Consider the following 25937-nt stretch of genomic DNA (forward strand, 5'->3'; position numbering starts at 1 on the left):
ATGTATGCTCTATTGCTATTAAATATCATACTGTAAAAGACTATTAATGAAAGTAAAACGAATAAAGCATTTATTTTAGAGGGATATACACCATATTATAAACAGCAATAGTCTCTATAAGAAAATTATAGTTTATTTATATTGTTATATTTGTGACATTTTCTATATTTTATATGAAGAATATAAATTTTATAAAAGGAAACCAAAAGAAAGGTTTGAGGGTTTCTTGAAACATTAGCTCTTTTACATTTTTCTTCTTACCACACAACCTTCAGCCTGTTTGCAGGAACATGTTGGACTAACAAGTACTTCCAACTGTTTTCTTATTTTCTCATCATCTTCCAACACCTGCGTGAATTTCTTCATGAAATCCTGAGCCTTACCAGGATCTGGCAAATTTCCTAAAATTCAATTAATATAGAATTTAGAAATTTCTCAAAATTTTGGCTCAAAATTAAATTAGCTTCAGATAGAATCACATCCGAGCAAGTAATACCAAAGCACAGATTCACTTTTAATAGTCAGCTTATGTCATAGATTGAATTGATTCTGATTAATAATCCTAATTTGCATCTATACTGGGAAAGACTGAACTGGCTATCATATATAATAAAAACCTAATATGCAAAAACAAAACAAAACACCCCTAATATGCAAATTGTCGCCTCAACTGGGAGTTCAACCACTAGTCATGATGTGTGCTGACCACGAGGGGGCAGCACAAAACATGGTGGGCATCGGCAACTCAGCGCTGGCAGCAGGCAGCAGTGGAGGCCCTGCCAGCCCTGATGGGCCCCATGAGAGTGGGAAGTGGGACCATAGTGGAATGGTAGAGCAGGGAGCAGGTTGCGCCAGGCCAAGGCGGGTTTGAGCTGGGCCTGATCAGCCCACAGACAGTGACCAGTGTCCATTACAGAGAAAGGGCAAATAGCAAAATTAAAATATTTCTTCTAATTATTTTCCTTTCAATGTGCATGAATCTGAGCACCAGGGCACTAGTTTCTAAATAATTCCTTGTAATATTTAAGGGCATTAAATGGCAATCTGAATAATTCCATTATCTCCTTGAGCTTCCTGCATACATTGTTCTTTTGTAATTCACAGCAAGAGATCAGTAAGTTTATCCTTAAGAAATGATTTCCTGCCGAAACTGGTTTGGCTCAGTGGATAGAGCGTCAGCCTGCGGACTGAAGGGTCCTGGGTTCGATTCCGGTCAAGGGCATGTACCTTCGTTGCGGCACATCCTCAGTGGGGGGTGTGCAGGAGGCAGCTGATCGATGATTCTCTCTCATCGATGTTTCTTACTCTCTATCCCTCTCTCTTCCTCTCTGTGAAAAATCAATAAAATATATTAAAAAAAGAAAAAGAAATGATTTCCTCGTACTCCATTGTTTATTATTAAACCATCCAGATAATCCATATGTACACACATGCTATCTGACACCAACACATAAGCAATATGTTGCAGGTGTTACTGCCAGACATGCCATTATTGTATAAGAAAGAATGAGTTTTTGTAGAACCAATAATTTTTATACTATTCTCCTAATGTGTGCCATGTATCAAAAACACTTATGATAGCTAATAAAATATTGATCCTAGAATCTTTTTTTCTGGCAACTTACAATTGCTACAGAGAACCAGATAGGATACTTGAACAGAAATTATAATATAGAAGTACAAACTTTAATAAAAGTAGAAATTCAACTGAATCTTAAAATGTAAGTAGAGTAAATGTGTCTTCAAGTTCACATACAACTCTGAAATTCCATTTTAATTCTTGGCTAAATCACTGAATGTGTTAAGAAGAAATTTCCCTCCTAAATAATTCAGTGATAACCTTTTTTATGGTTCTCACAAAAGACCTACTTTATTGTTTTCAAATGATTTTAGAAAATGTCCCTTTATAGCTCCTCCACAGTGGATAAGCATCCTATTAAAGGTTACAGAAAGGCCTACCATTTTAACAAACAAAGCAAAAAGAGAGATGGGAGTGTGGAGGCAGGAGAGGAAAGAAGGGAGACAGGAAAGGGTGGGGGGGGAGAGGGGAAAAGACAAAAGGAACAAAAACCCTTTAATTCCGTATTCTACAAATGTACTTGACCAGAGAGTCCCCTTTTCTAACAATACAATTAACTCCTGCAGGATACTAGCATTCCCCAGAACAGAATTATGGAAATACTAAAATTGTTTGAAGAAATGGATGGAGGTAAGGAGAGGAAGAGAGAAAGAATATAGATGATATCCTTTTTAGGGGTAGTGTCACCATACCCAAACTGCAGAGGAGATAGTTATAATAAAACAAACAAACAAACAAAAAAAGCAATAGTACAATTCACTTGCTGTAAGTTATCCAAAAGAACTGAAAATGTATTTATGTATAACTGACTATGATTAAAATATACTTTGGGCTTAAAGCCCTACTTATGGAAAAATTCTTTTCACTTAGTCTAAAATCCAGGAGTTAGGTCTTCAGTGTGTTAACACTACTTCCATACACATCTTGAAATATTTGTTAACATCTCAAAAATCCATCTAACCTCTCGTCATTATTACTCAGTGGAAGCTCAGCATCCAGGTGTTTATTTTCCCTGTCCCTTTGTGATCCATAGTGGTAGAAAGAAAAAAGCAAATGTCCTGCAAAAACAACTGCTATTATCTCTCCCTGCACTGAACCAGGGATATGCTATATAATCCTTTTGTCTTTACTGTTCAGTGCAATTAAGTAACGCTTTATTTTAAATCACTGTAAGTAAAAAGGCTAATTAATAATTGTTTTCAAAGAAACTCTTTTATAATCATTATAAATTTTAGCTCAAAATGAAATTAGCTTCAGATAGATTTGGTGTTACAACAAGCAACAAATTCACTTTTAGAATCAGTTTATGTAATAAATTGAACTAATACTCAAAAATAAATTTATGTAAATTCTTTATCAAGATCTTGCATGTATTAACAAACAAAACATTTCCATCTGGTATGCAAAATAAATAAAAAATCTGAAAAAAAGGGGAAGCTGAGCTGTCAAAAAAAAAATCAAAACCTTTTTAGTTTTTCCTATTTATTATATTCTAAAATGGAACTCCATGAAAAACTTGAAGTTATCAGAAATGTTTCAACTAAAACTTAAATTTTACATATAATATTTAAAATAACTTACTTGTAATGACCATCACTTTTGAAAATATGGCCTTGACACTGGTATCTGTCTGAAAAATCACAGAAAAAATGGAAAATTAAAATTTCCTAATAATAATCTTCATCATATTCTTCAGAACATTAGATGAGCATAATCTACAAATGCTCCAGCCTTACCACAACTCTATGCTCCTTTTTTACCTACGAGAGGCCCAATGCATGATATTCGTGCATAGATGGGGTTTCTAGGCCTGGCCGACGATCAGGGCCGGGCCAATCAGGGCCCAAAGGCCCTGGTGGGGTCGGAAGAGAAGGTGATGGTTGCTGGGACAGGTGAGGAAGGAATGGACGCCAGATGCTGATGCAGCCACCACGCGGTTCCCCATCGCCTCCCTCCCCTACCTCATTTCCTCACCATCAGACTGCCACCACGGTGGGCAGGTGGTGGGGCAAAAGGGAGAGGGCACAAAAGGCTGGCTGCTGGCCACGAGGAGGGAGTCGGCCCCCGGGAAAGTGGCCGCGCCCGCTGCCGCCCAATTTAAAAAGCTGCTATTAGCATGAACGATTCTCCCAAGAGTGCTAGTTACTTGCTCTATCAGAGTATTATTCCAATGCATGAACATGTTCACCACATTGTACTGCATGTGATAATACACTCTGTAAAATCAAATGTATAAAAGAAGTTTCAAAAAATGCTACTTATTGGTTGGATCAGGTGTTTTGTTTTTTTTCAAAATGTCAATGAACAACTCAACTCTAAAATACAGAGCTCAAAAGACATTGGGGTGAAAAAAACAAATCAAATAAACACACTATCCTATTAAAATGGCACTTGCTGAGAGAAACTGAAAAACAAACAAAATCCTATATAACAAAGAGGTAATATGCAAACTGACCATCACTCCAACACATAAGATGTCTGCCACAAGATAGCCAACATGGGAGGGCATTTGGGAGCAACCAGGCCTGCAGGGGAGGACATTTAGGGGCGACCAGGTTAGCAGGTTAGGCAGTTAAGAGTGACCAGGGAAGCAGGGAAGGGCAGTTAGGGGCAATGGGGCAGGCAGGAGAGCATTTAGGTGGCAATCAGGCTGGCAGGGGAGTGGTTAGGGGGTGATCAGGCTGGCAGGGCAGAAGTGGTTAGGAGCAATAAGGCAGGCAGGCAGGTGAGTTGTTGGGAGCTAGCAGTCCTGGATTATAAGAGGGATGTCCCAGACTGGAGAGGGTGCAGGCTGGGCTGAGAGACATTCTCCCCCTCATCCAGTGCACAAATTTCGTGCACCAGGCCCCTAGTAGAGTATGAGAGAGTTAACTCCCAAATATTTGGAATTTAAAATACTTTGAATAAGATTTCTGTTTAATTTGGGAGAAAAGAGATGGTGTGCTGGGCTTTCAAGAAATTGATCCACATGAGCCGGGACCGGTTTGGCTCAGTGGTAGAACGTCGGCCTGCGGACTGAGGGGTCCCAGGTTCGATTCCGGTCAAGGGCATGTACCGTGGTTGCAGGCACATCCCCAGTAGGGGGTGTGCAAGAGGCAGCTAACCGATGATTCTCTCTCATTGATGTTTCTAACTCTCTATCCCTCTCTCCTCCTCTCTGTAAAAAATCAATAAAATATATTTAAAAAAAAAAAAAAAAGAAATTGATCTGCATGAAAAAATGTTATCAACAAACTTATAATCCTGAAAATTACCAAGTCACTTTGAATGACACTAAGCAAATCAATTTAGTTAATAAACCAGAAGGACTCCAATGCTGAGCTAAGTAAGAAAAAAATACTATCTTACCAGGCTAAATAATGAAGAAGACAAAAAACATATATATCGATTATTAAGCATCTAAGAGTCTTCCCAGTATAATAGGAAGAAATATAAACACCCACTAGTTAAATAAAACTTTGTATTTTTTTCTAACTTTATAATGTATATTATAATTCTTGATAGAAGTGAATATTAAGTAATTCCTCATTTATAAGAAAGGGTTACTATAAGCCACTCAAGCAAACAGTGCAAACTCATTAATTTTTATAGCAAATGGACAAATTTACACCTAGGAAAACAGTAAACAACTTTGCTCTATTGATCTCTGTTCTATGAACATTAGGCATACCTTATGAAGGATGGGAGAATTTCTAAACTATGGACTAAAAAAATAAATGTAAAATAACACTATATTGTGTTTCCCAGGTTCAATTTAAAATGGCCAGACACACTGCTTTTCATGATTTATACTTTTTTAGGCTTACAATCACCATTCTAGGAAAAAACACCTAGAATGTTTAAAAAAAAGAAAAGAAAAAAGACCATCCAAAAATCATTCTAAACGTCCAAAAAATAAAATATGATACATCAACTGTATGAATACCCCTATTACCTTATAATCATGAAGAACAAGAACAACATTAATGTTAGCATAATATTAATTGTAAATAAAAATATCAAGATACTTAATTCTATATACTAAAACTTTCTAAAACCACAAGGCTATACAATCACAGAGGGGAAATTTTAGTGTGGCAAGATAAAAGTATATAATTTTACTCTGTTACCTATGCTTTTAATGATGTACAGTTACTCTTTTGGTGTGTATGTTTTTCAAATTTAAAACTACAAAAACAAAACAAAACACACACACACACACACAGAGAAAAAAAATCGAAACCCCTTAATTCTGAGTCCTCAGAAGCATTTTTTTTCCTGTTGGGTATCACCTTTTACAGATATAAGAAATTTCAATTTTCCATACAGTAAGTTTCTTCAAAATTTCATGTCTTAAATTAGAAACCATAGCTTCTAGAGTCAGAACTGTCCCACTCAGAAATATCTATTTAACATACAGCAGTAATGGTTAAAGATAAAAAGTAACATCAAAGGAAAAGTTTTCATTAAATTTAACTTACTTTGGGTTGTTTAATTAAGTCAAGCAAATCCTTTACTTGATGTCTGAGCAGATTTTGACATTTCCACATTTCATTTAATGCTCTGAAAAAGACAGACACATATATTTAAGTAACAAAGAGTAAAAATCCTTCCAGAACATTAACTATACTAAATTTTTTTTGTCAAGTTCAAATCACAAAAGGAAATGACAGAGATGAGATAAAATTAATAAGACTAAACCAAATGATGATGTATAGAGAAAAAGTAAAGCATCAAATAGAACAGACAATAACATTTAAGAAGATACCTGCATCAAAAGAAAGGGATGTGTGGTATCATTAACAAAAATATGTTTGTAGGCTAGGGTGTAGAAATTAGCTACAGAGATTATAAACTTGAGAAATAAAGGAATATAAGGAATACTTGGTGAAGTAAGGTCCTATGGAGGCAGACAGGACCAAAAAAAAAAATAAAATAAAGACACATTCTCTAAGAGAATAGGAATAATTTTTCCTAAAACAGAAATATTGTATTTGTTGCATCATATATGTATACAACACTTTATTTGACATACATGATGTAATATATTATGTATTACATATATTTAAATAATACTCTATATAGTGAATGATTTTTTTACATGGCAAAAATTTTGATTCCTCTTAATACTTTAATTGTTCTCAGGCAAAAATGTAAAAGAAATCATACAGGTGATCAAGAAAATATATGTAAATCACAGAAAAAAGTTAATGTTGTTGAAATTAAGTTATATAAGAGCAGAACCAAACAAAAAGGATAATTTTCATATCCAAATAATACTCTTCATTATTGTTTTCAATTATCTGCACTTTTATTAACCTCCATTATTCCACATATGAAGCACTGCCATAAAACAATATAGAAACATACAAAATTACTTTTTAAAAATAAATAAAACAATTGTAAATTGTTTCATATTTTCATTCTCCTCCTTTAACAGTATGTTTTAAAAATACATTTGGCTCATCTAGCATGGCTCAGTGATTGAGCATTGATCTATGAATCAGGTCACAGTTTGATTCCTGGTCAGGGTACATGCCCGGGTTGTGGAGTCGATCCCTAGTGTAGGGACTGCAGGAGGCAGCTAATCAATGATTCTCTCTCATCATTGATATTTCTCTCTCTCTCTCCATTTCCTTTCCTCTTTGAAATCAATAAAAATATGTTTTAAAAAATAGAGCAAGCAATCATCAGATTTGTATGGAACCACAAAATATCCAAATAGCCAAAGAAATCCTCTCTGAAGTCAATAAAAAGATATCTATATTTTTTAAAAATAGCTTTTTCCCTAACCGGTTTGGCTCAGTGGATAGAGCGTCGGCTTGCTGATTGAAAGGTTCCAGGTTTGATTCCAGTCAAAGGCATGTACCTTGGTTGCGGGCACATCTCCGGTAGGAGGTGTGCAGGAGGCAGCTGATCGATGTTTCTCTCTCATCGATGTTTCTAACTCTCCATCCCTCTCCCTCTCTATAAAAAAAAAATCAATAAAATATATTTTTTAAAAACTTTAAAAAATAGCTTTTGGAATTTTTAAATAAATTAGTATAGATTTGGATATTTAAATTCCTCCTAGTAGTCAGTCACCTTAAAATGGTAAAATGCAGTATTGGAGCATTTTCACCTAATAAGTGAAATTTGAGTTATGTAATTAAAATATTAATTTTCAAAGAAATAATAGTCATCTGTGAAATACTTTTGAGCTTCAAAGTCAGTTATTCTCTTTCTATACACCTTATCATTACTTACATCTTCTGAAAGACATGCATTTTAAAACATGCGTTAAAACAAATCATTGCCTGTTATAGTTATTTATTAATTTAAAGATGAAATCTCATGCAATTCTAAAGCTCATTACAAACTACTAGAGGACTGGTGCACAAAATTCGTGTTCTCGGGGGAGGAGGTATTTCTCAGCCCAGCCTGTGCCCTCTCACAATCTGGGAAACCTCGGGGGATGTCCGACTGACGGCTTAGGATTGCTCTCTAGGAAATTGACCTAAGCAATGAGTCAGACACTGTTAGTGCTACCGCAGAGGCAGGAGAAGCTCCTACCACCACCAATGCACTCAACAGCCAGGAGTCTGGCTTCAGGCACACTGACCACCAGGGGGCAGCTCCTATGTTTAGCATCTGCCCCTTGGTGGTCAGTGCGCATTACAGCGATGGGTCATTCTGCCGTTCGGCCGATTTGCAAAATATCCTTTTATTATATAGGACTAGAGGCCCAGCACAAGAAATCGTGCAAGACCCAGACCACCACACTGCCGCGGGGCAGCGGGACACCAGACACTCGACCTGCCACGCTGCCACGAGACTCTAGACCTGCTGTGCTGTGAGACCATCAATATACCTCCTGGTGACCAGCTGTTTGGTCATTATGGCGTTATGGCCACAGGTCTTTTATAATATGGATTATTGTTATGGCTTAAATAAAAAAGCAATCATCACTGACTCAGATTTTCTATTCCAACGTATTTAGGGAGCCCATCCTCTCAAAAACTTTAAGTTATAATTAAGCAGCCAAGACAATTGTCCTGTGTCTTTGTCTTTCTAAATAGTCTTTTTAAAAACAAACAAAATTATACCCTACAAGCAATACTACTATAACAGGGAGACAAATACCTATTTTTAAAATATGTTTTTATTCATTTCAGAGAGGAAGGGAGAGTAATATCAATGATGAGAGAGATCATTGACTTACTGCCTCCTTGCACACACTCTACTATTTATTTAACGTTAATCTTAATTCCAGTTCTATAATGTAAAAAAACCTATTAAAAATTGTTTATTCTCACATATGCTACCTAACATTTCAAGCAGACAACTAATTCCCTCACTGGGGCTTCTCCTTGTTTGCACCAACATAGTTAATGCTACCTCAAAGAAAAAGGCAGGTACCTTTGGCTGAGGTCAGAAACCTGTGCAAATGATGAAGAAAACCTTTCTCCAACCTTCTACTCTATGTTGGCCCATCAGATTCAACAGTACAAAAACAGTCTGGATAAGAGTCTGGCCAATGAAGATCACAACAAGGACACCTGATACCTGCACTTATTCTTGTCCCTAACAGTTGTTCTGGGAAATTTGGGGAAGGGGGACATACACATCCTGAACTCAAGTCTGCCTCAACTCTCTTTTTCCTAAGTTGAGACTCCCTCTCTGGGGAGATTGCGAGCCCTCTGACTCCTGACCAATCACATCGCACCCGTCTTGGCTGGCCTGGCACAAGTGCATGTCATAGTGTGGTTGTCCGGAAGGTCACCTGCAGGTCGTTCTGTTTGGTTATCCAGCTGTTCAGTCGTTCAGTATATTGTGCTTTTATTATTATAGATAAGATGAACTGAATCTCACAAGGGTAAGTTTACTTCACAGTGTCACAAATATCTTAGTAAGAGACACAGACAGGATTTGAACTCAGTTCTATCTGGTTCCACAGCTCACTCTTTTTTCACTGCATATATTAAAATTTCCTAACCTTCAGTATGATTCAATTAGCAATGTCTCTTCTATGTCCAAAATGCCAATTCTATACAAAGATACCCAAAAATATTTTTTGAATAAAATATGGTTATAAAAACTTGCTTGAGCTAGCCCTCATGCCAAACTATACCACTATGTTGAGGCATGCAGCAAAAAAATATGTACTCTACTGCCCTATACCATAATGCAGATCAGCATCAGATGAAAAAAAAGGTAGTATTTTCATAGTATGGACCTTTCTAATGTCTTAAGAAAAAAAAGGCACCAAAAAGAAGGTACATCAATATTTCTCAAGACTATAATATGAAAAAGGGAACAGAGAAAAATCAAATCCTAAAAAGGGTTCACCCAGCCAGCTCTATTTTTTAATTACCTACAAAAACCCTTGTTAATCTCATGTCAATAGTAGTACTTTATGAGAAAAATAGTTGTGTATTTTACTTCTGAGCATTTAAACAATGTTTAGGTTTTATATTACATAAATTGTTTACATTTAAAAATACCATTGTTATTCGCCCCCCCACCACAACCAAAAATCCAGTATATTATAGAAGATGGAAAGAACAATTTGACTTCTGAAACATACTTCACAGCATTTAAATCCAGTGTGGCATACAAGTAATATAAGCACTTCATCCGTTCTGTAGTTTCCAAATTATGGGGAACCATGTATTGAGCAAAGATCCGTTCAACAAGCAATCTAGGAAAGAACATAAAGAAGGCATTGTCTTAATTTTTTTAAATGTATTAAATTTGTATATAAAATTTCAAAACACATAAGGAACACATATAATAGAAATTTCTCCTAAGTGGAGATGAGAGTTCCAAATAAAAAATTTATGTAGGTGAAAATAGGAATCAATCAAAAATATGTAATGACTAGGGTGATGCCAGGTGGGTATCTGAAATAGCAGAGGACTACTCTGTAAAGTACATGACTATCTAACCACTTTGCTGCACATCTGAAACAAATACAAAATAATGTCAAATGTAAACTATAATTTAATTTAAAAAAAGATACAAGAATAGGTGCCAAAAAAGATTTTAGGTGGATACTACTTTTGCATGAGCCTAGGCAAGTATCAAGAACTCTATCTAAATAATAAAGGATTAGAAAAAACTACATCAAGTTCTTCTAAACATCTCTTAAAGTTATAAAGAAAAATTTTAAAGATTCTTTGAATTTTCTAGTAATCGTGATGAAAAAAGTCCTGATTAAATGTATGGAAAGTGCTATCAAATTGTATTGCAAATCCTTATATACTAATGGCTATGCACTCAGTCCATAAACTTCAATTTATAAAATAATAACTATGGGATTTCTCATATAATGTTAGCCTAAGATACACAGATTCTACTAACTATTCAATTTAAATACATACAAAAATCTGAACTTACAATGGAATAGAAAAATACAAGGATTATATTCAGATGTGTTTTAAATATATACCTATAAACTGTTTTTTATCTCTGAGTAGGAATGTTTTTTTAAATGTCTATAATACAAGGGATTTATTTTCATTTATATTTTATTTGAAAAAAAATAATTGTGATCCCTATAATACAATTACTTAAGAAACAAAATCTGTATCTATAAAAGGCTAAGTGATCAACTTGTACAGATGATCTCTGGCCCAGCAGCTGGTACATATGATGCACACTGGAAATTTAAAAATAAATGTTGACTGGCACATATGTGATACAGATAAAGCTCTCACTGGTACCAATTGCACACATGTGTTCCAATCTGTCATTATCAATCTTGAATTTGGTTGTTTTTGTTGAGATCCAACATGAACCACATCATGATTTATTCATTGACCACCTGACCAATCAACTGGCCAGTACATATGATGTGCATGGCAATTTAAAAATAAACACTGACTCACAAATGAGTGATACATATAAAGCTCTCACTGGCGCCAATCACAAATGTGTTTTAATTTTAAAACACTGTATTATATAAACTATTTTGACATGTAATTTTTTGCAGTAATGTAATTACCGGACGAATTTTTCTTCTAATTGATTTCATTTCAATGTGCACAAATCCATGCACCAGGCCACTAAGTATAAATTACAATTACACACACTGTTACTTTCAAAAATTATTCTGTCCTAAGATAATATACAAATGAACATAAAATTGTATCTATTCCTAAAGTTATACGCATATTACTGCTTCATTTACGGCTTTAAAGGAAGGAAAATAGTTACTCAGTACCTTTAATTTGCAGTTAAAACTGAAGAGGGAGTTTAAAATGATAAAGAAAATAGTTTTGTCCAAAACAACAGATCAACAGTTATATAACCACCAAAAATTTTACTTACCGATCATCAATACTATTTTGATAATATATATGTAACAATTTGTCTTTAATCCATGAAATCTGTTTTGCAGCATCTTTTCCAGCAGCTGACTGTAAAGCATATTTCTTATAAATCTGGGCAAGTCCCATCATGGCTTCTTTTCGCACTCTCCACTTAAAATAAAAACAAAGGTGTTCACTTATAATATAAAAATGTTTTCATTATATTAATTCAAAATTCTAGGTATCTAGTTTCTAGTGTACTTGATACAATTTATTTTCCAAGTTACTGAATATCAATTTATAATAAGTAGATAAAAAAATGCAATGTATCATTTTAATATACCTATTATAGAAATAACAGATATATCAACATGCATAAAAAATTTTAATGCTTTAGTGTCTTAAACCATCATCTATACATAAAAGCAAAAGCTAATCACAATCTATGTAAAGTATGCTTGAAAATATGCTACCAAGATTTAAAAGGCAAAGAAAAAGCTTGATTGGATAAATTATGACTTACTTCTTATAATTTTTTCCAGATTCCTTAAATATAAGTATGCTAGTACATTAAGCATACATATATTAAAGATATGCATATAATATTGGCTTTATCAACTGCTAAATGTAAAGACACATCATAGCTTTATTTTATATATCTGGGAATTATATTCAAGTATAAGAGAACTGTACTCAACTATCTATAATAAAAGTGTAATATGCTAATTAGACCGGACAGGCAGGCAAGAGAGGGGTTAGGGGCAATCAGGCAGGATCAGGCCTAAATCGGCAGTCGGACATCCATGAGGGGTCCCGAATTGCAAGAGGATGCAGGCTGGGCTGAGGAAGTCTGCTGCCACATACATGAATTTCGAGCACTGGGCTTCTAGTTTTTTTTAAATAAATACAATTGGCTATAGCATGTTTAACACTGCTTAATTATTATGGGATGAGTTTATTCTTTAATTTTATGTCAACACGGCACTATAATCAGTGGGATGTTTCTAATAATTAGAACTTCATTAATATGCAGATTATTCATTTATCCTTTGCAGACTCTCATTTATAACAATATTCTTCCTTTTATCTTTAAATTAATTATAGTAGATTAAGAATAGGCCTTATCCATCTACCACATACACATTGAAATAAAAGACTTCAGAAGTCTTATTCATAAAATAAGTTCAATTTGTAAAAATTTTATCACTAATTCCATCTTATCTCTACCTCTAATTCTCCAAACTCCTGCTTGAAGGAGAATTTAAAGATAGAGTATATTCTAAGACTACCAAAAACATAAATATATTCAATTATATTTTGGTATTTAATATTTATATGAATGAACCAAGCAACCCTAAAATGAACAGAAGTATAGATGAGCCGAAGCCGGTTTGGCTCAGTGGTAGAGCGTCGGTCTGTGGACTGAAAGGTCCCGGGTTCGATTCCGGTCAAGGGCATGTACAATACATTGGTTGCGGGCACATCCCCAGTGGGGGGGTGTGCAGGAGGCAGCTGGTCGATGTTTCTCATCGACGTTTCTGGCTATCTCTCTCCCTTCCTCTCTGTAAAAAAATCAATAAAATATATTTTTTTAAAAAAAGTATAGATGAATTATGATCCCAAAATACACACCTCAAATTCCAAGTCACTTAGAAGGCTGTTTTCCTACTATTATGCAAATCTCATTGTTTCATACCCCAGTGAAATAGTCAATGAAAACAAGTCTAAATTAATCAGTTTAAATAAGTTGTTCTTAATAGCCATAGACTTGGAGGGGAAAACCACGCAATTTCTGCCCATCTACCACAACCAGCATTATCAAAGATAATTAAATTATGAGGATAGCATAATCAGCCTTATTAGCAATTATTAAAATATAGTTTACACAAATATAAACAAGGCAAGGGTCTCTTCAGAAGCTACTGATTAATGAGTGGAGCTAGAGGATGCACACTAAAAAAGGAAGGTTTGGACCTAGTTGGTTTGGGTCAGTGGATAGAGCCTGTGGGCTGAAGGGTCCTGGGTTTGATTCTGGTCAAGGGCACATGCCCGGGTTGTAGGCTCAATTCCCTGTAGGGGGCATGCAGGAGACAGGCGGTCAATAATTCTCTCACCATCGACGTTTCAATCTCTATCTCCCTCCTTAAAATTAATAAAAATATTTTTTAAAAGAAAAAAGAAAAAAAAAGGAAGAGAAAGGAAGGTGTGGCCCTGCATAGGTGGCTCAGTTGGCTGGAACATCATCCCATACACTAAAAAAGGTTGCGGGTTTGATTCACACACCCGAACACACACCAGTTATGAAGAATATGACAGGCAATGGATAAATGTTTCTTTCTCAAATACATACATACATACATACATACATACATACATATATACATATATTTCCTTGGGTGAGGATTAAAAAAAAAATGGAGGAAAGTTGGGGTCACAGGACATAGACTAGAAGAAGCATGTCAAGTTTAGTTTTGTCAAACTGAAGACATCTTTTCTTTTTCTATTCCATGGAAAGGAGAAAACAACCAGCAAGAGGAGTAAGAACCAATACTCATATGAAAGGAAAAAAGAAAAGAGAGCCAACTATATGAGAGAAGCTGTCTCAAAGGCCTTTTATATATGTCACTTATTAAAACTAGTATACAAGCTGACTATGTGACTACCACTGAAAGCCACCTCATTTTTAATCAGCTTAACAATAACCCACAACCTTCGGACCAACTGAAAGCCACCTCATTTTTAAAATGAGAACAATCTTAATAAAGAAAAATAAAATTTAATGTAACAAAAAATAAATCCTTTCATAAACACTATTTTAAATATTAAAATGCTTATTCCCCCAAAAGGGCTAATTACATTTAATTCTTTTTTTTAAATATCTTATTAATTTTTTTTTACAGAAAGGAAGGGAGAAGAATAGAGAGTTAGAAACATCATTGAGAGCAAAACATCCACCAGCTGCCTCGTGCACACTCCCTACTAGGTATGTGTCCACAACCAAGGTACATGCCCTCGATCAGAATCAAACCCGGGACCCTTGAGTCCACAGTCCGACGCTCTATCCACTGAGCCAAACCTCTCAGGGCGGGCTAATTACATTTAAATCTCAATATTTTTAAATGAAATACTATGAAACTTCAAGTATTCAAAATGACAAGCTATAATAATTATTACTCCTACTTACCCGTTTGTCTAAAGTTCTCTCTCTGACAAAATTAAGTAAGTGATCATTGACCAGAAGAATATCCTTTTTAGCAGCTGTAACTATAGACACAATAACATCATGTCTAATAGCTTCCTCAGGGTCATGTGACCTCACTTTAAGATACTCTGAAAGATAAAGTTTTAATTGATTGAAATAGAGCTTTAACAATTGAAATGTCTTTAAAACTTGTGTAAGACCTTTGAAAGTAAACCACAACAAAAACAAAACCTAAGTAAAAGGTTCAATGTTTTGAGTAAACTGGGAGCAACAGGGAGGAAGAGAGGAAGGAAAGGAAAAAAAGGTCAGTCCTTGAGTCAAAACAAAGTTTACATACAACTGAGTAGTAAATCCCTTTCCCATTTGCAGGGCAGGGTAGTTTTTCAAAGAGTTCCTAACCTCATTAAACAAAGCAACCATATAAATGAACCGCAAAGTATACCAACATTAAATATTTCACCTTTGCTTTTTATTTAAATTTAAAACATTCATGTCAAGTAGTTCTACTAGGAAAGGAAAGTATGCTCAAGTTTCTATTCCTTAACTAGGGAAACTTTGAGTGAGGTTATTGACAGTATAAAATTTAGATATGATCATCAGGGAACAGGATTTCAGAAAACACCATGGGCAATTCCATTTAACTGAAGGAAGAAAGGCCAAAGGGAAGACAGAAGAAATAAAACATTTAAAAATTATGAGTGCATAGGAGTTCAGATCTTGCACTGAGAATGCTGAAAGAAAAATTAACCATCTTCAGTAATCATATATTAGGCTTAAGGAAAATGTCACACAATTAAATATAAATTTTAAAAAGAAAATATTCAGCTTTTTTTATAAGAGCAGTAAGATAAAATTTTGTTGTTTAGATTTGGAATAATAAATATTGCTAGGCCTATACACAATAAATGGTGCTATGAAGGTGAATTTACTTCTCTCTCTCTCTCTCTCTCTCTCATATATATATAAATATATAAATATATATATAAAATACTAATAATATGCAGTGTCCCCAGGCAAGTTCAACTGGACGTGTGCTGACCACCAGGGAGTGGCGTAGAACAAAGGAAGGCCCTGGCCAGCAAACAGCAGCTGGGGAAAGGAAGCCCCAGCCAGAAGGTGGAAGGCCCAATTGGCCTTGATCACCAACCAGGCCTAGGGACCCTAACCATGCATGAATTTCGTGCACTGGGCCTCTAGTAAAATATAATTTAACAAATACTTATAATGTAAACACTCATAAAAAAAACAATGTTCAGGTCTGAAGCCCATCCACTTTGAGTATTCTCTACTAATAGAAATTATTCAAAAAAAATGAGAAAGACCATATGCTGCTAAAGAAATGGAAAGATTATTTTACCTAACTCAGTAAAGAAAGTTATTTTTAGCATATCTCAAATTCCCCACCAAGATAAATATAGGAGTTTTATCTTTCACTGTACTTGTTTTGAACACAATACATACTATTTTAGGTACCCTCAAAAAAGAAAAATGTAATAACCATCAATTTTGAAATGCATACCAATTTCTCAAAAACAATCCTTCATAAAACAGGTATACTCAAGAGCTATTAATTTATATTTACTGTGCAGTAAAAAGGAAAACAGGAGAAAGAAGAAATTATCAATAGTTACTTAGCATGAGAAAGTATCTAGTACTCTTCACAATATGACTATGTCCCTTAGACGTAACTGAAGACACAAACATGAATCTCACAAAAACACTTTATAATAATAAAGTCAACCAACCACCAACAGAAAATAACTGGGGGAGGTGGAGGACTGCATGTAACATTGTTGATGTGTACTATGTAGTTAGGCTTACACTGGCTGTATCTGTACTGAACATGTACAGGTGTTTTCCCCTGTCATTATTCCCTAAACAATAGCTAACAACAGGGTGATCTGATCATAAATTTCTTAACAGGGCAGGGTCATGGTGGGCAATCATGCTACAGGCCTATAACGCTTTTAATGAAATGTTTTAAGCCAGCCCTGTCTATTATTTTTGTGCACCTAGGTTAACACACATTTGAAATATTAACCATCAGGAAAGCACATACTGGGAGAACAAAGATGGCAGCATAAGTAAACACACCTAATCTGCTGCCATGCCCAACAATTCAAATATACAACTATAAACTCAAGCCTTAAACCCAAGGGAAATCTGGCTGAAAGGAAGCTCTACAACTAGACTGAAAGAGAAAGAGGAGAATTGAGGACACAGTGCTGAAAAACTGAGGTAGGGGGGCGCAGAGGCTATAAGGGCTGGCGGTGGATCCCATATGGCGGAGAGCGTTGCTTTCTTCAACCCGAAGAGATACAAGCTCCGAATCTCTCTGAAATCCAGTTTCTGGGGAGAGGCTAGACTGTCTGCCATCGGTCGGAAAGTGAGGGTAACTGGCTTGCAGAGCTTAGCGCAAGAATATTTGTTTGCTGTGCTGTGGTGTTAGACTTGGGGAGACGGGGGGGGGGGGGGGGGGGGGGGGGGGGACGGGGACGGACGATGACGACACGGGGACACAGATTGGAGAGGCGGCTGATTGGCAGCCATCGCTGTTGGCCACGCCCGAGCCTAGTGACACCCTGAGACTCTGCCTTGAGACTCCGCCCCTCACAACACATCCAAGCTCCAAGCACCGGCTTTTGCATATGAATGGCCCTCTCAGTTGCAGTTTAACCTAGTAAAGGAGGAGAGAACTGTGAGTCAGGCTGTAGCTCCTGCAGGGTGCAGTAGCTGAACCGAGGGCATTGGAGATCCAGAAGCCAGTGTTCCTAGTGCTCAGTTTTAACCCCTCACACCCATGAGTAACACATTCGGGAGGCGGCCTCTGTGAACACCAAAGCCCCACTGAAATAAGGTGTGTATCCAGAGCAGCAGTTCTTCCTTTATAGACACAGCGGGTCCTCACAGCCAATTGGCCTGGAGATCAATTTCTCCCCGTGTACCAACAGCAATCAAAGCTTAATTACACCAAGACTTTGCACTCAGCCCACAAAGGGATATAGCAAAAGCGACCACCTCAGGTGATTGGGGAAGCTGAGCTACTGACCCCTATAGGTCACCTACCACACAAAGCCACTCCATCAACAAAGGGAGGCAGCCAAAATGAGGAGACCCAGAAGCATGTCACGAATGGGTGAGATTGAGGAAAGTAAACTACTGGACGACACAGAGTTCAGAATCACATTTATAAGGTTACTCAAGAATCTTCTAAAAACTGCTGAGAAACTTGATGAGACCTCCAAGAAGCTTGGTGAGACCTTCAAAGACCTTAATGAGAATACCAAAAATATGGAAATGAACCAGCCAGAAATTAACCATACACAGTCTGAAATAAAGAATATACAGAAACTCAACAATAGATCAATGTGCCCCAAGAATCAAACCAAAGATCTGGAATATAAGGAAGCAAAAATCACCCAACCAGAGAGGCAAAAAGAAAGAAGAATCCAAAAGTGTAAGGATAGCATAAGGAGCCTCCGGGATGGCTTAAAGTGTACCAGCATCCAGATTTTTGGGGTGCCAGAAGAAGAGAGCAAGCAGGATATTGAAGGCCTTCTGGAAGAAATAATGACAAAACTTTTCCCTACCTGGTGAAAGAAATAGACCTGCAAGTTCAGGAAGCGCACAGAACCCCAAACAAGAGGAATCCAAAGAGGACCACACCAAGACACATCATAATTAAAATGCCAAGGGCAAAAGACAAAGAGAAAATCTTACAAGCAGCAAGAGAAAAACAGCTAGTTACCTACAAAGGAATACCCATACGACTCTAGGCTGATTTCTCAACAGAAACTATGCAGGCCAGATGGGAATGGCAAGAAATATTAAAAATGATGAACAACGAGAACCTACAACCAAGATTACTCTACCCAGCAAAGCTATCATTTAGAATTGAAGGTCAGATAAAGAGCTTCAGAGAAGAAAAAGGAGTTTATCAACACCAAACCAGGATTAAATGAAATGTTGAAGGGCACTCTTTAAGAAGAGGAAGAAGAAAAAGGTAAAGGTAAAAAATTATGAACAAAAAGACATCAAATGCATACCTACCAACAAGTGAGTCTAAAAATCAAATGAATAAAAAATCTGAAGAACAAAATTGACTGGTAAATACAATAGAATCAGGGACATAGAAAGGGATTGGACTAACAATTCTCAAGGGTAAGGGGGTCTGAGGGGTGCGGGAAGAGATTGGACAAAAATCTTACACCTATGGATGAAGACAGTGGTGAGGGTAAGGGCATGGGGTGGGGTTGGGAACCAGGTGGAGGGGAGCTATTGAGGGGTGGGGGAAGAGGAACAACTAATAATCTGAACAATAAAGACTTATATTAAAAAATATATTTAAATATTTATAAAAGTAAAAAGAAAAAGAAAGCACATACTCTAAACTAGGGGTGTCGAACTCAATCAGAGAAGGGGCCAAAATCTAAAATCCAGGCTAAATCGCGGGCAGAATGGTTTACTGAACAGTCATAAACTGTCATTGTGATGGAAACGCAGCGGAGTGCAGTGATGACAGCGCGGTGCAGGCCACATTGCAAGGCCTGGCGGGACAGATTTGGCCCGCGGGCCTTGTGTTTGACACATGTGCTCTAAACTATCCTGTAATCCAATCCCCAAATTGCTTCCTCACACCTTCATATAATCTTCCTTACTTTTCCTTTTTAATTTTATATGCATAAAAGAAAGTGCAAAACTGTTATTCTCAGGAGCATCTGAGATCTTGCTCCCTGCTTATATTGTCAAATTTGGCTAAAATAATCTCATAAAAATTCTCTATAAATTTGGATGTTTCTTAATTCAACAAAAATCTTCAAAATAACCTAAGGACTAAAATGATTTTTGATGAAATAACTCACAGCTAAAGTATTTAAGTAGCTATTAAAGAAGAAATCACTGTCCAGCCCGTGTGGCTTGAGTATTGATCTACAAACCAGAGATCTCAGTTCTGTTCTGGTCAAGGCACATAGCTAGGTTACAGGCTCAATCACTGGTAGGGGACAAGCAGGAGGCTGCAAATCAATGATCCCTCTCATCACTGATATTTCTCTCTCTTCCATTCTCCTTTGAAATCAATAAAAATATCTTTTAATCAACACATCTACCTATTATTTAGTCAATAATAACCTTTGCTTTGAAGTTCTGATTATGGAAAAAGCTGCTTAATTTTTTTATACTTAAAAAAAATCCAGAATATCTACAGAATTACGACAAATCAACAACAACAAAAATAATAAGTCAATTAAAAAAAAGATAGGTTTAAATTTTAAACATTCACTTCATACAATATGCAGATAAAAATGATGCTCAATCTCATTAGTCAATAGAAAATGGCAAATTAAAACCACAAAAAAACAAGACCTATGAGAATTGCTAAAATTAGAAAAAGACTAATAAAACAAAATGACAGCAAAGATACTTTACAAGTAGAACTCTCAAATATTTCTCTTGTAAGTAGAATATTTGTTATGAAGTTAAATATGTATTTACCCCATGACCAGCAAATTCACTCCTAAGTGGTTCCAAAAAGAAAAACATAAAATCCACAGAAATACTTGTATAAGAATATTCACAGTGATCTCAGTTATAATAACCCCAAACCATAACAAACCAGATATCCATCAAAAGAAAAAAAAAGAATAAATTCATTATGGTGTATTCACAACAATGAAATATTGCTAAAAATAAATAAAAAATATAAAAATACCAAACACTAGCAACTAGAATTTTAAACTCTTGATAGGATACCCTTCTCTGGAGAATCTGACTAGTTCAAGAGGCATTACCAAGACACAACCCTTCAAATTCACACTTGAGTAAAGGTCAGAGTCATATAGTCAGGGCTTTCTAATCAGCTTTTCATTTAGCTCCCACTCTTTAATTATGAGCAAATAGCCATGGATCACATGTGTCAAACACAAGGCCCGCGGGCCAAATCCGTCCCGCCAGGCCTTGCAATGTGGCCCGCACCGCGCTGTCATCACTGCACTCCGCTGCGTTTCCATCACAATGACAGTTTATGACTGTTCAGTAAACCATTCAGCCCGCAATTTAGGCTGGATTTTAGATTTTGGCCCCTTCTCTGATTGAGTTCGACACCCCTACCATGGATGGTCAAGCACTTAAGGAAAACCTGACATGGAAAATAGAGAGAAAAGCAAATGAAAAGTTAGCTGAACAGACATTTTGTAGGAAAAAAAGAAAACCTGCCCAAAACACTGATTAGTTTTCTGAGAATATTGCATAAATAACACAAGAGAACGCCACGGTGAAAGGGACATCGATGTGAAAATAGGAGAAAGGATACAAAAGGAAGATAGATACACAGATGTACTCACAACAGCCTGCAAGCACAAGGAAAGGAAGAATGAGAAGGAGAGGGGACACGAAAAAGAGGGAGGAAGCATGAACTGTCTTATGAGCAATACTATAAAGCAGCTCACAGAGCAAGCAGTTCACATTCACATATGAGTAGGCAGATAGAGGGTTTCAAGGAGGGTATTATTTCTCCCTCCCGCTGATAAAATACCTACTGTTAGAATCTGACTGACAAGTCAACAAAATGTGAAAGCAACAATCGTTAAAAATATTACAAAAAGCTAAACTTCGCCGAAACCGGTTTGGCTCAGTGGATAGAGCGTCAGCCTTTGGACTGAGGGGTCCCAGGTTCGATTCCAGTCAAGGGAATGTACCTTGGTCAAGGGCATGTACCTTGGTTGCAGGCACATTCCCAGTAGGGGGTGTGCAAGACGCAGCTGATCGATGATTCTCTCTCATCAATGTTTCTAACTCTCTGTCCCTCTCTCTTTTCTGTAAAAAAAATCAATAAAATATATATTTTTTTAAATTTAAAAAAAGCTAAACTTCGTAATTTTACCAGAAGGAAGTACTAAGAATTAAGACGAAACTGTGAGCAAACCTATAATAAAAGCATACTATGTTTAGTAGACCGTATGTCCTTCCAGACAACCTTCCAGAGGAAGCCAGGGTTGCAAGGAAAGCCGTGTCCCAGGTGCCAGAGGAAAGCCAGTGCCGGCAGAAAGGGAAAGGAAGGCCTACTCTAGCACGAATTTCGTGCATTGAGCCTCTAGTACTGTATAAAAAGGGCAGTTACAAATGTAGTAAACGTTGATATAAAGTAAAAAAAAAAAAAAAAAAAGATGAAATAACAAGCAATAGTGTGACAAATGAGAAGAGTGTTCAGAATTTTAGCTTTCAGAGGTCATTGACTGATCAGAAAGATACTGGAGAATTTTGATTAACTTTATAGATTTCATTAATCTATTATTCATTGAAAGAACAAAAGTGAATGTTAACCTCCAAGCACATGGAGAAAAAAATTGAACAAAAGAGAAGAAATCAGAACAAAAGTAAAGAAAAGGCATAGAAAATAGAACACAAAATAAGAAAGCAGAAATAAGTTCAACTACATCAAAGTCAAAGGATTAAATAAAAACATTAAAGCACATGACAATAATATATATAATTTATGGAAAGATATAGGTGTAACCTAAATAGAAAACCATGAACAGGATGCACAGCAAATTTAGTAGAGTGGTTTCTGTAGAAGTAAGAAGGGAGTATAGTTTGTAAGGGGCATTTTAACTAAATGTAAAATTTATTTTCTTTTATTAAATATCTTAATCCAATGCAGTAAAATGCTAAACATTTCTAGGAAAACATAAAAGCTATTTTATTTATTTATATTTTTAGAACTATTCCCTAACTTTGAAATAGTTAACAGAACAATAATAGTCAAAGCAATGATTTCTCATTATTACATAAATATAAAGTCCTGAACTGCCTTATAATTATACAGATTTCAAAAACCTTACTTGCATTTTATAATGGTTAAATTAGCTTACAAAATAATGACTCTATCCTAAGTTCCCCAAATATTGGAAAATGTTAAAGTCTATATTATAATTTAGTCACAGTCAAGACCTGTTCAAATCCAAATGCCTAAAATATCTTTAGAAATATCCTTAAACTACAAAATTAATATTGTCTCTGATAAAACCAACATTTTATAAGTGCTTCTAGCCTAAGTAGGCACTGGGAAGTAAAAATTCTAGATTCAGAAAGTAACTCTGATGATGACGAATTGAAATAAGACTTCACCTATAACAGAAACAAACAAACAAAAAGGTTGTTTATCCCCCAAATATTTAAAATGGATTTTTTCACCAAAGAGAACTAGGAATATTTGTTATTATGATATACAGTACCTGTTAAGTCCTTTGCTAAATCAGGATGATTCATGAGACAGTGGCTAGCAAATTTTACACATTCCAGGCGTATTGGTACATGAATATCATTAAACCTGATGAAATACAAAGGCACAGTGATCTTTAAAATTAGAGAAACATGTGCTTAATCTGCAATCAATTTATATTAATTTCTCTAATTAAAATAACATATAGGATAATTCAAAGTGGACTCAGAGATTTTATCAAAGTTTTTGATATGCCATTCTATATAATCTTATCTAATAAAAGAGTAATATGCAAATTGATCATACCTTCATTACACCCACAAGCCATGCCCACCAGACAATAAGGAGAAAATATGCAGATAAACCCAACCAAGATGGCTGTGGCTACAGAGAGCAGGAGGAAGGCGTGGGTTTCCCAGACAATGGAGGAAGCCAAGCTTTCCACCTGCACTTGCGGGCCTAGGCCTCCACTCAATGCTACATTTTTAAATTATAAAAGATAAGTAAATTCCAACAGAAATGGCTACAGCCTTGGAGGAAGCTTGGCTCCACTCCAGGATACAAAGTTTCAATTGTAGAAGATACATAAATCCCAGATACCAGGGCCTCCACTTGGGTCACCAGGGGGTGTGGCCAATCTGCAAACCACCACAGGCCCCTCGCCCAAAGACTCCACACCCCAAGGGAACCCCTACCCTGACCTGGGACATCCTTCAGGGCAAACCAACTGGCCCCCACTGTGCACCAGCCCTCTATCCTATCTAATAAAAGAGTAATATGCAGACTGACCATCACTCCAACACACAATATGGCTGCCCCTGTGGACACAAGATGGCCATCAAAAGATGGCCAGCAGGGGAGAGCAGTTGGGAGGGACCAGGCCTGCAAGGGAGGGCAGTTGTGGGCAGTCAGGCCAGCTGGGGAGGGTAGGTGGGAGTAACCAGGTCCCCAGGGGAGGGCAGTTAGGGGTGACCCAGGCTTGGAGATGAGGGAAGTTGGGAATGACTGGGCCTGCAGGGGAGGGCAGTTAGGGACAACCAGGCCTGCAGGGGAGGGCAGTTAGGGGCAAACAGGCTGACAGGGGGGCAGTTAGACATCAATCAGGCTAGCATGAGAATGGCTAGGGGGTGATCAGGTTGGCAGGCAGAAGTGGTTAGGGGCAATCAGGAAGGCAGGCAGATAAGCAATTGGGAGCCAGCAGTCCTGGATTGTGAGAGGAATGTCCCAGATTGGAGAGGGTGCAGGCTGGGCTGAGGGACAATCCGCTCCACCCTGTGCACAAATTTCGTGCACTGGGCCTCTAGTAAAAGTGTAATATGCTAAGTGTCTGACCAATCGGTTGACTCTTTGATCAGTTGCTATGACATACATGAACCACCAGGGGGCATACACTCCAACCAGTAGTTTAGCTTGCTGCTGGGGTCTGGTCGATGGGGACAGGGCCAGTGGGTCAGACACACACTGGAGCCCTCTGATGTTCCCTCTCCAGCCAGCCAGCCACCATCAGCCCCAATCTGCCTCAATCTGCCCCAATCCCAGGCCAAGGGACCTCACCTGTGGATAAGTTCATGGACTGGGCATTATTATGTGTATAAATGTTTTGAAACCTTATTAAACTAGGACAATCTCCTGTGATAACTATGTACTTTAAAGGGGCATGTTTAAATACATATTTGATTCAAATACAAGAATTTAAAATGACAATTTTTTTCTATAAATACTATACTTTAAAATGTTTATGAAAGTATAATGTATGTACATAGTTCATACCGTGTTTCCCTGAAAATAAGACATTCTCCAAAAATAAGACCTAGCGCATGGAAAGATAAGACATGCCCTGAAAATAAGACCTAGTGCAACTTTGGGAGAAAAAATTAACATAAGACACTCTTATTTTCGGGGAAACAGGGTAGATACATTATATAAATCTTATACTAGGTTTAAAAAGAAAACTATTCCTCAAAGTATTATTTTTACACAGTATTCACAAATGTGTGGTAATCTGGCACTCAAGTGTATTATTTTACACTAGAGGTCCAGTGCATGAAATTTATGCACGAGGATGGGGAGGGAGGACACCCCTCAGTCCAGCCTGCACCCTTTCCAATATGAGACTCCTGGGTAATGGTCAACTGCAGGTTTGTGCCTGGGCTTTTAATAGTTGACAGCTCCATTGTTGTTTCTTTCTTTTCATGCTTAAACCCATTAGGATTAGTAGGTATTCAAAGTGTGCATACATTTTGGGGGGACACCCTGTATATCTCTAGTCAGCAGTGAAAGGAACCAACGGCAGATTTGGAACCGCCAAACATGTGTCCCCACTCCACTTTCTATAACTCACTCCCTGCATGTGTCCCCACTCCACTTTCCACCTTCGAGGGCAGTGGGAGAATCAATGTTATTTCTCATTAACTTGGAAAAGCACATCCTGTCACCTGCTATCCAGCAGGATCGTGATAGTCTCCAAGAGAGCAAGGCTCAGTCCGGGCAGCCTTCACTCATGGGTGCTGGCACCCAAAGTGCACATTCCTCCTCTGCAGTTGCCCCAATTTTCCCTCCATTCCTTGCCTCCTCTGGGTTCCTGATCTTGAATACTGACCGAAGGCACCTCAGCAAGGGCAGCCTGCAACCACAAGGTATGTCTGTCCCTACCTGCTCCCACCTCAG

General features: G+C 37.0%; 1 protein-coding gene across 10 annotated transcripts in view; it reads right to left on the minus strand.

Annotated features, from left to right (window-relative positions):
- Positions 1–25937, minus strand: part of PDS5B (PDS5 cohesin associated factor B) — a 213873-nt gene that overhangs the window by 81360 nt on the left and 106576 nt on the right. For all 10 annotated transcript variants that reach the window (XR_006742919.1, XM_045588607.1, XM_036456226.2 and 7 more), the window contains 7 exons: positions 23284–23378; positions 15035–15180; positions 11870–12021; positions 10125–10238; positions 6040–6121; positions 3161–3209; positions 262–401 (listed from right to left, as the gene is read on the minus strand). Coding sequence is in view for 9 of the 10 variants with exons in the window: in XM_045588607.1 (XP_045444563.1) it covers positions 262–401; positions 3161–3209; positions 6040–6121; positions 10125–10238; positions 11870–12021; positions 15035–15180; positions 23284–23378 (778 nt within the window). In the remaining variant the exon portion in view is untranslated. The remainder of the gene's footprint in view (positions 1–261; positions 402–3160; positions 3210–6039; positions 6122–10124; positions 10239–11869; positions 12022–15034; positions 15181–23283; positions 23379–25937) is intronic.

Source organism: Pipistrellus kuhlii, unplaced genomic scaffold, assembly GCF_014108245.1.
Source record: "Pipistrellus kuhlii isolate mPipKuh1 unplaced genomic scaffold, mPipKuh1.p scaffold_m20_p_3, whole genome shotgun sequence".
Classification (NCBI taxonomy): domain Eukaryota; kingdom Metazoa; phylum Chordata; class Mammalia; order Chiroptera; family Vespertilionidae; genus Pipistrellus; species Pipistrellus kuhlii.